The sequence below is a fragment of the Loxodonta africana genome, chromosome 22 (assembly GCF_030014295.1).
Source record: "Loxodonta africana isolate mLoxAfr1 chromosome 22, mLoxAfr1.hap2, whole genome shotgun sequence".
Classification (NCBI taxonomy): Eukaryota; Metazoa; Chordata; class Mammalia; order Proboscidea; family Elephantidae; genus Loxodonta; species Loxodonta africana.
This window is the reverse complement of record NC_087363.1, coordinates 24,226,402-24,241,580: the sequence shown is the minus strand read 5'-3', so window position 1 is coordinate 24,241,580 and position 15,179 is coordinate 24,226,402. Positions and strand designations below refer to the sequence as shown.

General features: G+C 49.7%; 2 protein-coding genes across 4 annotated transcripts in view; one reads left to right on the top strand and one right to left on the bottom strand.

Annotated features, from left to right (window-relative positions):
* Positions 1 to 454: 454 nt before the first annotated feature.
* TREX1 (three prime repair exonuclease 1) lies at positions 455 to 1,564 on the top strand. Its single transcript, XM_010589834.3, has one exon. It carries the CDS (start codon positions 455 to 457, stop codon positions 1,397 to 1,399), a length of 945 nt encoding a protein of 314 aa, XP_010588136.1. The 3' UTR covers positions 1,400 to 1,564.
* Positions 1,565 to 1,646: 82 nt separating this feature from the next.
* SHISA5 (shisa family member 5) overlaps positions 1,647 to 15,179 on the bottom strand; it is a 45,171-nt gene continuing 31,638 nt past the window's right edge. For 2 of the 3 annotated variants that reach the window (XM_064274592.1, XM_064274591.1), the window contains exons 3-7: positions 10,230 to 10,313; positions 9,936 to 10,013; positions 3,499 to 3,614; positions 3,111 to 3,323; positions 1,647 to 2,954 (exon numbers count right to left, since the gene is read on the bottom strand). In XM_064274592.1, coding sequence (XP_064130662.1) covers positions 2,875 to 2,954; positions 3,111 to 3,323; positions 3,499 to 3,614; positions 9,936 to 10,013; positions 10,230 to 10,270 — 528 coding nt within the window. In that variant the 5' untranslated portion in view covers positions 10,271 to 10,313 and the 3' untranslated portion in view covers positions 1,647 to 2,874. Of the gene's footprint in view, positions 2,955 to 3,110; positions 3,324 to 3,498; positions 3,615 to 5,040; positions 5,153 to 9,935; positions 10,014 to 10,229; positions 10,314 to 15,179 lie in introns of those variants that run through there. The other variant, XM_064274593.1, reaches the window with a different exon arrangement.

Here is a 15,179-nt window from a genome sequence, read left to right as displayed (position 1 = left end):
CTTAAGAACTGGGCGGGCCTTGCTCACGTGGGCACGTAGGCGGGTCTTAGTCCTGCGGCGGGGAGGGGGCAGGGCCTAGGCTGCGTTTCACTTCCCGCCACTGCTGGCCAGCCCCAGAACCAGACGGAGGGTGTGCGCCCTGATTGCGGCTTGTTTGCGGTGAGTGCAGACCCCCAGGGAGATCTGCGGGAGGAGGAGAAGGCTGTGTAAGATGTCCATGGGTGCTACCCCCGAGGTGGGCATTAGGGGAGGCCCCAAACTCATATGAAGGAGACCCCCACACACAAACCCACAGTTGAGTGCTTTTGGCACTGAGGAAGCCACCCCACCCTCTCTGAGCCAGCTTCCTGCCCCCACCCCACCCCCACTATCGATCTTTCTACTGGGGCACTCACCCACCCCACCCCTACCCCATGTTCCTCCCCAGGCTCAGCAGCAGGTACCAGTCCCTTCCATGGGCTCACAGGCCCCATCCTGGGGTCCTATGCAGACTCTCATCTTCTTGGACCTGGAGGCCACTGGCCTGCCCTTCTCCCAGCCCAAGGTCACGGAACTATGCATGCTGGCCATCCACAGATGTGCCCTGGAGAACACCCCCAGCCCCCAGGGGCCGCCTCCCACCGTACCTCCGCTGCCGCGCGTGGTAGACAAGCTCTCCCTATGCGTGGCTCCTGGGAAGGCCTGTAGCCCTGCGGCCAGCGACATCACGGGCCTGAGCACAGCTGCACTGGCAGCACATGGGCGTCAGCGCTTCAGTGCCAACCTGGTCAACCTGCTCCGAGCCTTCCTACAGCGCCAGCCACAGCCCTGGTGCCTCGTGGCACACAACGGGGACCGCTATGACTTCCCCCTGCTCCAGGCAGAGCTGGCTGCACTGGGCCTTGCCAGTGCTCTGGACGGCGCCTTCTGTGTGGACAGCATCACTGCCCTGAAGGCCCTGGAGCATGCCAGCAGCCCCTCCGAGCGCGGCCTAAGGAAGAGCTACAGCCTGGGCAGCATCTACACACGCCTCTTCGGGCAGACCCCACCAGACTCACATACAGCTGAGGGGGACGTCCTGGCCCTGGTCAGCATCTGTCAGTGGAGGCCGCAGGCCCTGCTGCAGTGGGTAGATGCTCATGCCAGGCCTTTCAGCACTGTCGTGCCCATGTATAGGGTTGATGCCTCCACTGGGACCGACCCAAGGCCATCAGCTGCCACAGCCACTGTGACCCTGGTCACAACCAGGGACACTAGTCCCAACCTTGGTGGGGACAGGAGCCCCAAGAGTCTTCTTCACTTGGAGGGCCCTGGAATCCTACCCAAGGAGGGGCTGCTGGCCCCACTGGGCCTGCTGGCCTTCCTGACCTTGGCAGTAGCCACACTGTATGGGCTGTCCCTGGCCACAACTGGACAGTAGGGCTGAGGAAGAAAATCTAATAAAGACCCCCAGCGCCAGTGAGTGGTCATTTGCTTCCTGACACACTGTCCTCTGGGGTGGGGAACACAGAAGGGGACAAGTTTCTGTTTCTCCCCAGCAGGAAGTCTGAGCCCAATAAAAGTAGGAAGAAACTTGGTCAAAATCACGGAAAATCCAAGTGGTGGGAAGAAATGGTACACAGCCTAATGCCCAATCCCTGCAGCCAAGGCTATGAAGAAAGAGGGAAGCAGTTCCAAATGTTGGCATTTATTATAAACAAGGGTGCAGACCCCACAACATTTCTCAGAAACATAGCAGCAGATACAAAGCTAAGACATTTCTGGTGAAACAACAGAAGATAAGAACACCAAGTTACTCATGTCTGGGCCTGAGTTGCCACCCGCAGCCCCGCCCCACCTTTGGTCCAGAGAGCCTCTCGGTCCAGGTGTCCCGCTGCCAGGATGAATTGTGGACTGAGGTACAAGGAGCTCAATGTTCCGGGGGGCTGGTGTCAGGGGAGTAGGGACAGAAAGGTCAGACCACACCTCTCTGTCGGCCAATTTCCCCCCAGGACCCAAGAGTTTCAGCCTCAAGCAACTGTCACGCACGTTACCAACCAGAACATGGGACAAAATACTTGGCCAAAAATAAAAACAGAGCAGGGAGGAGACCTGAGTCTGTTTTTGGACAGAGGCCATCCTGCCCACTATGGCAAGGGCCAGGGCCAACAAGGGCAAGAGAGCTTCTCCACAGGCAGCTAGAACTGTGGGTGGACATGGGCCTCCAGGTGGTCCCAGGGAGGGTGCAAGGACAGTCCAGGCAGACAGCTCTCAGGTGCTGAAACTGGCCCTGAGAACGATGTGAGGTGGTGGGCCTGTGCCTGAGGTGTTTTGATACCACCAACCCCCACTGGGCATGGCACAGGCTCCAGGAAGCTGTGGGACCTCTGCCCAAAGGATCAAAACCCAACTAAGCCAAATCCCAATTTCACCTACTTGCCTGCAGCATGTGTCTGACTCGGAGAAGGGTAGGTACCCCACACCCTGGGAAGCCGTAGCCTCAAGCAGTGGCTGGCCACTCTGCCGAAACCAGGACACAGAATACTGGACACACTGTGCTGAAATTCTTGCCGACAGAATGCTGTGCTATCCTAGTGTGACGAGCCCCACCCAACCCCCCCCCCCAGGGTGTCTAGAAAGAACCCCTCCCCATTCTTTGAAGTTTAGATTTCAGAAAGCATAATTTCAGTTTCAAGTAAGGAAGAGGACAAAGATTTTGGTCCCAGCCCACTCTGGCAAGGGTTGTTCCCTACCTCGTCGGCATCAGAGGAAGCCACATGTACAGAGAGTGTATACACACACACACACACACACACACACACACACACACCGTGGGGTAGGAAAGAACTGTGCCAGCATAACCATTCATATACACACAGCATGATCACATTGGCAGCCAGAGAGGCAAGGGCATGCTCAGGGGGCTGCCTTTGGGGAATCCATGTAGGCTGGGTTGTAAGGAGGCTGGCTGGCAGTGTAGGGCATGGCTGCACCTCCTGAAAAGAGAGAGAGGACACAGTTTGCTGTGGGCAGAAAGGGGTTGAGCGCCTGTTCAGTGATGTACTCTGGGATTGATGCCCTGGGAGGGAGCAGAAGCAGGAGCCCCAGGTCCGGGGGCCAGGCAGGGTCACAGAGGTGGCAGTGGTACTCACCAGCAAATGTCTCGTGATAGGCAGGTGGCCCCATGGGCTGGGCTGGGTAGGGTGGCGGGTACTGTGTTGGGTAGGGTGCTGCCGCCATCCCTGGCTGAGGGGGCATGGGGTGGTAGCCCTGGTAAGTCGGTCCAGGGTAGCTGGGCGGCACGCTTGGAGGCTGTGGGTAAGGGGTATGCACCACGGTGGTGGATGTGGTGGTGGTCACGACCGCTGGAATGAGAATCCCAGTCAGGACCCTCCATCTCCCCAGGCCTTGGGGGCCAGGCCTGCTGCCCCTCCCTCCGGTGTAGCCAAAGCAGGGCCCTGGTCAGCCCCTCCTGCCCACCCAGGGGTCTGCACCGCACACAGGGGCTCACTGTTGGGCAAGTGAGGTGGGCATGCTTACGACGGGGTTGGCAGCACATCTTGTACAAACAGCAGCATGAGCAGGTGAAGCAGATGATGATGGTGACAATGAACAGCACAAAGACGGTCAGGCCAATGGCCACAGTCGCCCCGAACCTGCCAAAGGGCCAGTCATGACCAGGGGCATCTCACCCCTCCCCAGGACCAGCAGTCCACACCTTACCCATTCCCAGGGGCCTCCCTACTTGCTGCCAGAGACTGGACAGTAGATACAACAATAGCCAAGGTGCAGCCTGAACCTGTTTTTAGCCCGTTTCCTCATGTGTAAAATGGGGTTCTCTGTGGGTAACTGTAAAGCACTTCACCCAGGTCCATCCTCCCTTGTCACCACCCTCAGATGCATGGGAGGGAGTTCTTCAAGCGCCCCCCCCAGACATGCAGCTTGTCCACTGCCATCTGCCCATCAGTAGGTGATCATAGAGCACGTGCTACAAGCCACACACTGCGATTTGAGCCAAAAACTCAACAGTGGATGAGAAAGACCAACCCCCCACCTCTGGGAGCCCACAATCGAGTGGACAAGGCAGCCGTTAACTCTGAGTGACTCAGGAAGCACAGGGGACAGAGGGGGAGAAGTTCAGGAGAGAGGAGGCAGTGCGGCCAGAGCCAGGGGCCAGGCAGACAGGAAACACAGCCTCTGCACTCCCCGAGGGTGACACTGACAGCTGCCATCATCTCAAGTCTGCTGTGTGCCAAGCGCCCTGCCAGGTGTCCACACACCCCCTTGGGCACCCCACAGTCTAATGGACATGGCTACTCTACAGGTGAGGAAACTGAGCGCTAAGGGGGTGATATGGAGGGGCTGGAGGTGGTGGTGCTTTCTGGAAGAAGAACCTGTCCTCCCAGCCTGACCCAGGCCCCCCCGCAGCAAAGACCCCCAGAGAGTGGAAGCCTTGCCCTTTGAGAAAGCTGGTCCCAGACTGGAAGTTCAGCAACACTGACTTTCAAAGGCAGGCAGAGCACCTCACGCTCCTCCCAAGCTCCCAGAGTGAAGCTTTTATTATTCTAATAAAAAGCAAGTGCTGGGTAACTATACCAAGCAGATTCAAAAATTGAAGATGCTTTGTCAGCTGTAGGACATTCGCCTCTCTGAGGCTTTTGGGGAGGGTGTGGGCCTTACCCTGCCACCCAGGGCCAGGGGCTTCCACTCACCACCCCACAGAGGCAGCACAACCTCAGCAGGCCCCACCTGCAGCCTAGAGACAGGATAGATGCTCCACACTCCAGACACAATCAAAAGTACCCTACCACATTCGCAAAATGGGAGCCATAGGCTGCTGTGAGGCCCAGGACAAGCCCAAGGCCTTCCTGCCCAACTGGAGGCAACCCCTCACCTGCTCCTCCTCCCCACAAGCTCCTCCCAGGCCCTTTGCTGCGGAAACATAAAACACAGAATGAAAGACACCAATCCCTCCGTCTGTCTCTGTCATGCACATCTCTCTCATGCATGTCTCTCTCTCTGTCACTCACACACACACACACACACACACACACACACACAGAGCATGGCGACCAAGCTCACCCCATGTTAGCCTCTGCCTTCATCCAGGGGCTTCCTGCCCTGGACTTCCCCTCTTCCCATCATGGGCCACTCAGCCTCAATCGCCTCCCCTTTCAGGAAAAGGAAAGTAAGCCTCCTGGCTCCTCCTCCTGATCTCTGACATCATAGCAGAAAGGCAAGACACATGTGGCCCCAGCACCACCCTCTTAAAGGCATGTGTGTGTATCTTTCTGTCCTTTCTGTATACATGTTATAGTTACAACAAAAGGAGAAAAGAGATCTGGGGTGTCCCTCACCAGATAGTAAAGTTTATAATAAAGTAAAATTTAGTCTGCAATTAAAAATAAGTGAAATAAAATTCCTCACCAGCACCACCCACTCTATCTCCTCTGCCTTCAGCCATGTCCTTTCTTTCCTTCTTTTCAACTTTCAAAAGTAAATACTCTGTCCTGCCTCAGGGCCTTTGTACAAGCACTTCTTTGTGCCTGGGGCCCTTCTCTCCCTCCTCACCTACCCCTCCACCTAATTAACTCCTGCTCACCCTCAGACTTCAGCTCAAAGGATCCCTTCCTCTGGGACACCTTTCTGATCACAAAGATGAGGAGCCTGACTTCCTTTCAGAATCCAATTCCTTTCTCCCTCAGTTTATAAATCCACCCCTTTGTGTGTGCATTTAACTAAAGGGCATTTCACCTCTGGCTATGGATTTCCTGGGGTCACAGCCTGTGCCTACTTTGGGCCATCACTCTATCTCCGGCACCTGGCATTCAGTAGGTGCTCAATAAATATCTGACAGATGAATGAATAAATTCACTCAGGGATTCCCATGGGCAGTACCCAGTAGCATAAGCAGGCATGATTCTCTAAGAATGCACAACAGTTGAGGGGTGGTCTCAGAATGTGACAAGGGCACATAACCACCCCAGGCCACAGTACAAATGGAACCATGGCTTCCAGAGACCAGGACTGAGGAAGAAATGGGACCTCCCAAGGCTGGGGGTACCTCCCATGTCAAGGAGTTAGAGGGCAAGCTCAGAAGGCAGGGTCAGTCCGAGGGCAGGAGCAAAAGCCCAGGGATGCAATAGCCCCAGAGGGGAGCTTGTGGCGGGACTGTCTGGCCTGGGGAGAACAGGACACCTCCAGGAGGCCAAAGACTCAGCTGTTTCTGAAACTGGGACACCAGCACACTCACGACACCGGGAAGGCATGAGGCAGGCCGCAATACAGCCAGTCTGAGGGCCGCAGAGAGGTCGCTGAGGGGGCTAGGAGCCAGCTCCGGCTCACCTCCCTGCCTTTCCTCTGCATTGTCACGTGGGGTCAGGACAGAGGGTCAGTAGTGGCCTGCCTGGGGGTCTGTGGTTGGAGGGTCTACCACTGGTGCTTAAAAACATACCAGTCCTGCCTGGCAGCCCTGTGAATAGCAAACAGCTGGAGGGGACAATGACATGGGGATCCAAAAGAACCATGATGGGGGACCAAGAAAGCTCTGGAATCGGGAACAAGCCAAGAATGGACATGAGGCCAATGACCGTGTAAGAAGGCAGGACAGGATTCACCTGCCGAAGCCTGGAGGGGTGTAGGCAGGAGACGAGGGCCAGCCCGAGAAAATGTGGCCACACTGTGTAGTCCAGAGGCAGAGAGCTGAGGGCCAGGATCTAGAACGAGGAAAGGGGAGGGGAAGGCAGAGCTGGCACAAGCCCCTTCCTCTGTCAGGGATTCCCCCAAGCTTCCTGATGTCACATGGGCAACATGGACTGGACCTTTGCCAAAGAGCCAACCCTCTGTGGACAAACAACAGTGCCCTTGGCCGACCGAGGGCACAGAGCACAGATGTCCTTGGGGTCCTGAGGGTGGTCATTGAAGACCTGGTCCCTCTACCCTCCCAGCACCTGCTTCTTATCCCCTAAGCCTTTATACACCAAGAACAAAGCAGAAAAGGAGAAGAGCGTGGAAGTAGAAGGATGGGAAGAATGGGACAGTGGGGGGACAGCACTGATCTAGTCATATGCACTTCCCAGTGAGTGGGCAAAGTGCCCCGGGGGAGGCATGAGGGCCACACGCTCCAACTGCAGAGAACACGGATGCACAGCCCTAGGGGCACGGTAGGCAGTGGGGTTGACCTGGTTGGCTCTCCATCAGGAAGAGGTGCTCCAGAGCTGGCCCAGCCCTGCCCATGCCACAGGCCACCCAGGGAAGACATTCCTCCTCCTCTGGCCCCAGAGACCTGGCTCTGCACTACCCCCTCTCCACTGTCCCAGCTCAATGCTTTATCATTGCAAAAAAAATCCCTTCTTCACACTGATTCTTCCTCCACCTCCCACCTGCTTGCTCAACCATCCACAGTCAGACCTCCACACAGAGCTGTCTGTGCTCACTGTGCACACTTCTGATATGATTCTTTTAATTTCAGTTGGGTCTGTTGTGATGTGGCCCATCTCGTTTCTTATTTGGGTTATTTGTTTCCTTTCCTGTATTTCTTTAGTCAGTCTGGCCAATGGTTTATCAATTTTATTAATTTTTTCAAAGAACCAGCTTTTGGCTTTGTTAATTCTTCCAGTCGTTTTTCTGTTCTCTAATTCATTTAGTTCAGCTCTAATTTTTATTATTTGTTTTCTTCTGGTGCCTGATGGATTCTTTTGTTGCTCACTTTCTACTTGTTCAAGTTGTAGGGACAGTTCTCTGACTTTAGCTCTTTCTTCTTTTTGTATGTGTGCATTTATCAATACAAATTGACCTCTGAGCACTGCTTTTGCTGTGTCCCAGAGGTTTTGATAGGAAGTATTTTCATTCTCGTTGCATTCTATGAATTTCTTTATTCCCTCCCTAATGTCTTCTATAACCCAATCTTTTTTCAGCAGGGTATTGTTCAGTTTCCAAGTATTTGATTTCTTTTCCCTAATTTTTCTGTTATTGATTTCCACTTTTATGGCCTTGTGGTCTGAGAAGATGCTTTGTAATATTTCAATGTTTTGGATTCTGCAAAGGTTTGTTTTATGACCTAATATGTGGTCTATTCTAGAGAATGTTCCATGTCACTGCACACTCTTCTACTCAGCAACTCTGAGCAGCTCTGTCCAAGGGCACCCTGACATCCCTGGTGTGAAGCCAGCATCTCTCCTTGAAGCTCCACAGCCTGGGCTCTTTCCCAGTTTACTCCCACCTCTCTGAACCAAACCCTCCTCTCATCTCCTGCCATTGTTCCTTAAACGCTGCTGACCCTCAGTCAGTCCCCCACACTCTCATCTCACCACCGTGTAGGGCTGGACCTTGGGAGCAGAAACTGGGGCACCCCCGCCCTTGTACCCCCTCAGCCCCCTTCCTAACAGGCAGTGCTCAATGCCCAGTGTCCATCCGCCCCTCTCCCCTCCAGGCCCAGCCTCCCTCACCTCAAGCCTTCTGACCAGGAAGCCACATGGCCTTCCTGCTGCCCACCCTCTCCCACCTGCTATACCTGCTCTCCCCATCCCCCTTGCAGCAGCCAGAGTGAGCGCCTTCCTAAAATACCTCAGCACTGCCCAGAGCCCACCCACCCCATGGTGCCCACCGTCTGCTCCTGGGTCCTGACCCTGGTTGGGGTCAGAATCTCCCGTGGGGCTATCTGAAAACCACATCTCTGGGCCTTAGCATAGGATGGGTGTTCCCTGCATGTGGGAAAGGAGCACACTGCAGCCCCAGACCAGCCCAGGAGCAGGAACAGCCAGCAGAGCAGAGGGAAGAGGCCCATACACAGGATGCTGAGGAGGGGACACAGGGTACCAGAAAGGACACAGCGTGCTGAGGTGGGCACACGGTGTGCTGAGAGGGGCACAGGCTACACTTTTATCCCTCCACTCCAGGAGCCCTGCCCTGATTCCACTGCTGCCAGTGAAGCCCCGCACCTGCCAAGGCACACAGGGTGGCATGGGGCAGGACAAGAACCCAAACCCACCACATGGGCCAGGAGCCCCAAGTTCCCTCCCCCAAGGGGCAGTTAGGCCTGGGTGGGCCTTCCATCAAGAAGGCTTCTAAATCCAACAGGACAGGGGGCAGACAGCACATGGAGCAGACACCAGCCCTGACACGCCAGTGTGCGGGGCTGTATGCCCATCCCATCCACATGAAATGTGGCTCACGCCTCCCACGGTGGCAACAAGACAGCAGGAACCTGGGCAAGGGGACTGGAGCTTAGGGGTCTGGGTTGTTCCCTGGGCCCCTGATCAGAGGGCCCTGACACAGTAATCACAACCCACAAATCTTGACACAGAGACTGTGGCATCATCAGGTGTCCCAGCACCTTTGCCCACCACTGTCATCATATCAGCATGACCCGCCCTCATCGGCCAGTGCCAGCACCCTCCACCACCATCACCCCATCACCACACACCCACCACTGTCACCATCACTATATATCTGCCACTGCTGCCCTCACCACACCCTCACTGCCACTGCCCCCTCACCATGTGCCCACCACCACCTATCACTTCATCTCTGCCACCATCACCCCACCATTGTTGCCCTATCACCATCACCACTGCCCCATCACGTCATCCCTGCCACCACTGCCCCATCACCATCACCCCACCATCACCATCACTCTTCACCATCATCACCCCCATCACCTTCATCTCCTACCCTATCACCTTCACCTGTCAGTCACCTGCTGCCTATACCATCACCTATATCAATATGGGCCCCCACCACGGACCCTTCAATTTTCAATGCTAACCACAGTCACCCCCATCATTGCCACCCAAGCACACGGATGAAGACACAATTTACCAACATAAGTATCAAGGATCCTGGTGGTCAAACATGGTGAGAGCTTCTCCAGGATCCTACTCCAAGGACTCTTCACCACTCCACAGCCCTCCCTCCACCCCCCAGTCCCCTTGTCACCTCTGCCAGGAAGATGTACCCAGCCTACAGGCCTTATTTACCCTGACTTGGGGTCACTGTCAAAGTCAGAGGCAATCTTCATCAACAGCTCTTTCGTTTTCTTGATGTTGCTGTCCAGGCTGCAAAGAGGTAAACTCATGATGAGTACATTCAAGCCACACCCAGTACACCAGGAAATGGCAAACACTGCCTTAGGGCACATAGACAGCAGTGGTGACAGCTTCTCCAGGACCCTACTCCAATGACTCTTTACCACCCCACAGCCCTCCCTCCACCCCCCAATCCCCTTGTCACCTCTGCCAGGAAGATGTACCCAGCCTACAGGCCTTATTTACCCTGACATGTGGTCACTGTCAAAGTCAGAGGCAATCTTCATCGACGAGGCCAGATCTTTAATTCTCTTGATGCTGCCGTCCAGGCTGCAAAGAGGGAAACTCCTGATGAGTACATTCAAGCCACATCCAGTACACCAGGAAATGGCAAACACTGCCTTAGGGCACATGGACAGCAGACCTCCTACTGGGCCACACAGCTGCCTCAAGGACTTCCTGAGAATGGAGATCACAGACCAGGATCTCAGATCACAATGCCACAAAGTTAAAGGACCAGAACTGGATGGTGCCTAGCTACCATTACTGAACATTTTGATCAAAGATTCTATAGAAGAATCCTGATCAAAAGAGGGGAAATAAAGAACATAATTTCAAATACTAATGGACTCCAGACTTTCTGGAGCCATGGGGCCTGGACAAACCCCCGAAACTACTGCCCTGAGATAATCTTTAAACCTTGAAACAAAAATATCCCCTGAAGTCTTCTTAAAACCAAACAATAGTTTAGCTTAACTAGTAAAGAATGTGTGCCTTGGGCTTTGTGCTCTTTTAAGATCTCTCTGTATGGGATCAAATGGACACCAACAACTAGAAAGATTAGATAGGAACCTTAGGAAGCAGTGAGTTTATGTTAATGAAGGAGGAACTACTTGAAAAAGGAGAGTGGGAATGGTTACACAACTTGAAGAATGTAACCAATGTCACTGAATTGTACATGTAGAAACGGTTGCATTGGTATATGTTCTGCTATACATATTCTTAACAACAAAAATATTCTTTTTAAAAAGACCAAAAAAAGGAAGCACTAGAAAAAAAAAAAATCTCATATCTTATAAAGCTAATTGACATATTACAAAAAACAAACTAACAAAAACCTGGGCACTAAATAAGAAATCATAAAGGAAATTTAGAAAAATATAGAACTTAATGAAAATACTACAGGTCAAAATTTATAAAACACAGCTGAGGTAGTTCTTAGAGGGAATTTTATATTGACTCGATGGCACTGGGTTTTTTTTTGGGTAGTACATTATGGTAAATAAATTACAGTACATTTATTTAGATAAATATATCAGGAAATAAGGAAGACAAACTATTGAATAAGTCATACAGCAAATGCAAAAAAAAAGGAAGGAATTAAGAAAGGTAAGTGTTTGCTGGGGCTGAGGGCTGGGGACCATGGTCTTAGAAGACATCTAGGTCAACTGGCATAACAAAGTTCATTAAAAAATGTTCTATATCCTAGTTGGATGAGTAGCATCTGGGGTCTTAAAAGCTTGAAAGTGGCCATCTAAGATCATCTATTGATCCCATCCCGTCTATAACAAAGGAGAATGAAGAAAACCAAAGGCACAGGAAAATATTAGCCCAAAGGACTAAAGGACCACATGAACCACAGCATCCAGTACCCTGACCCCAGAAGAGCTAGTTGGTGCCCGGCTGTGACCACTGACAGCTCTGACAGGGATCACAACAGGGGGTCCTGGACAGAGCAGGAGATAAATGTAGAGCAAAATTCAAGTTCACAAAAAAAGACCAGACTTATTGATCTGATAGAGATTGAAGGAACCCCTGAGACACCCTGCTAACTTAGAACTGAAGCCCCTCCAGAAGCCTACTTTCCAGCCAAAGATTAGACTGACCTACAAAACAAACAATAACCCATATGAGGAACCTGCTTTTTAGTTCCATCAAGTATACGAGACAAAATGGGCAACTCCGGCACAAAGGCAAGGCAACACAGGAAGGCAGGAAGGGACAGGAAAACTAGACAAATGGACACGTGGAAAGGGGGAGAGTGCTGATACATTGTGGTGACTGCAACCAATGTCACGAAATAATCTGTGTATAAATTTTTGAATGAGAAACTAATTTGGGCTGCAAACTTTCACCTAAAGCACAATAAAATTTAAATAAAGGTAAATGAAAGACTAAAACATAACAACAGCAACAGAAAACAACAGAGATTAACAAAACCAAAGCTAGTAACCCGTTGGGAAGACGAATTAAAAAAAAGAAACGATACAAAAAGATGAAAAAGGGGAAATAACTATAGGAACAGTAGATTTAAAAAATAGTAATAACCTTGTTTGAATTCTGATTTGAACCAACCAACCATGAAAAGGCAGTTTTGAAATAAGTGGAAGAAACTAAAGATAGACTAGTTTTGAAAGCTATTAATGAATTACTGATAATTGTGCCAAATGCATTACTGATATAGTAGTTACATAAAAAAAGAAAGAAGCCTCATTGTTAATGATTAAAAACTAACATATTTCAGGGGAAATTTTTATAATGTCTGAGATTTCTTTAAACAATCAGAAAAGAGAAGCAGTGAGAAGGCTATGGAACAACAGTCAGAGTGTTGCGAACTGTGGAAGCGGGGGATAGGCACCTGGAGTTACTAGATTATTCTCTGTGCTTTTGTATTTTCCAAAATAAAATGTAAAACACAATACAATTTAAAAATATTAGGAACAAGTAAGGCCTAATAAATTTGAAAGACATCCAGTAAAGCTGAGGAGAAAATATGGGGGGAAAAAAAAATCAGTGAAAAGACTTTTGAGAACCATGACATAGTGAAGAACAAGCATCTAGAGTGCAGTGCAGGTAGGTCTGGGAACAAAGATCCTGGGTACGAGCCCGGCATTCAAGACTCTTTTTATCCTGAGGGTATTAAGTCAATTTCCAAGGGACACCTGAGAGTCATTAGTGCAGTCATTGGGCTGAGGCCTGGAACAGCATTCGCAGCCTCAAGAAGCCAGGGTGATAGGGATTAGATCCAGAGCCAACCAGGTGGGGAGGCCCTGATAACTCCCACTCACTTCGACTCCAATCTGAAAAACTGCACTCCGAGAGGAGGTGAGAACCTGAGTAGACAGATGAGCTTCTAATCAACCCAGTCTCTGCAATTAGGCCAAAGTGATCTTAGAGTGTTAATATCTCTGGCAGACCCAATATAATTTTCCCCTGTAGGGAAGTGCTGAGCTCCAAATTATTTCTACAGTTCTGCAAAATGCACTGTCAGGGGCACAATCAAAAATCATCAGGACACCACAATGAGATACTACTTCACACCCACTAGGATGGCCATAATTTTAAAACATGGAAAATAAAATAAAAGGTATCCAGATAGGAAAAGAAGAATTATCTTTATTCGAGGATGACATAATCCTATATATAGAAAATCACAGTCTAGAGCTAACAGAGGAATTCAGCAAAGTTGCAAGGTACAAGAACAACAAACAAAAATCAGATGGATTTCTAAACACCGGCAATGAGAAATCTGCAAGGGAAATTAGGAAAACAATTCTACTTACTATAGCATCTAAGAGAATAAAATACCTAGGAATAAATCTAACCAGGACATGATGGATTTACACAACACTGTTGAAAGAGATTAAAGACTTACATAAATGGAAAGATGTTCCGTGTTCATGAATTGGAAGACTTAATATTGTTAAGATATTGTCATGGCTTGAATTGTGGCCCCCAAAACTATCTGTCAACTTGGCTAGGTCACAGTTCTCTTGTATGATTGTCTACCATTTTATCTTCTGATGTGATTTCCCTATATGTTGTAAATCCTATCACTATGATGTAATAAAATGGATTAGCGACAATTATACTGATTAGGTAGTGTCTTAAGCCAATCTCTTTTGAGAGATAAAAGACAGAAACAAGCAGAGAGACATGGGGACCTCATACCACCAAGAAAGCAGTGCCTGAAGCAGAGCGCATCCTTTGGCCCTGAGGTTCCTATGCTGAGATGCCCTCAGACCAAGTGAAGACTGACGCATTACAAGGACCTTCCTCCAGAGCCGATAGAGACAGAAAGCCTTCCCCTGAGCTGACGTCCTGAATTTGGACTTGTAGCCTACTGGACTGTGAAAGAATAAACTTATTTTGTTAAAGCCATCCACTTGTGGTATTTCTGCTATAGCAGCACTAGATGATTAAGACAGATATCAATACTACCCAAAGCAATCTAAGGATTCAACACAATCCCAATCAAAATTCCAACAGCCTTCCTTACAGAAACAGAAAAACCAATTCTCAACTTTACATGGAAAGACAAGAGGCCCTGAATAGCTAAAACAATGCTGAAAGAGAACAAAGTAGGAGGACTCTCACTTCCTGATTTGAAAATATACTATACGGCTACAGTAATCAAAACAGCCTGGTACTGGCATAACAATAGATACATAGACCAGTGGAGTAAAATTCAGAGTGCAGAAATAAAACTACACATTTATGGTCAACTGATTCTTGACAAAGGTGCTAACTCCATTTGATGGGGAGAGAAGAGTGTCTTCAAAAAATGGTCTTGGGAAAATTAGATTTCCACATGCAGAAAAATGAAACAGGACCCATGCCTCACATCACACACAAAAGCAAATTTAAAATGGATTAAGGACCTAAATATGCAATTTAAAAACACAAAATTCTGAGAAGAATAGGCAGGGGCAACACTGTCAGGCCTAGATTTCAACAGTGGATTATCTAATATAATAACAAAAGCACAAATAGCAAAAGACAAAATAATAAATTGAACCTCATAAAAATTAAAAACTGTTCAACATAAGACTTTACGAAAACAGTGAAAAGACACGCTAGTGACTGGGAGAATATCTTCGGAAACCATATATCCAACAAGAATCTAATAACCAATATATATACATAAAACTTCAAAAACTTAACAAAAAGACAAATAACCCAATCATAAAATGGGCAAAGGACTTGAATAGATATTTCACCAAAGAGGACATGCAAACGGTCACCAAAAATATGAAAAGATGCTCAAAGTCATTATCTATCAGAGAAATGCAAATCAAACCCACGATGAGACACCATTTAACTCCCACTAGGACAGCTAAAAGAAAAAGCAAATAACAAATGTTGGTAAGTGTTGTGGATTGAATTATATCCCCCAAAAATGTGTGTCAGCTTGGC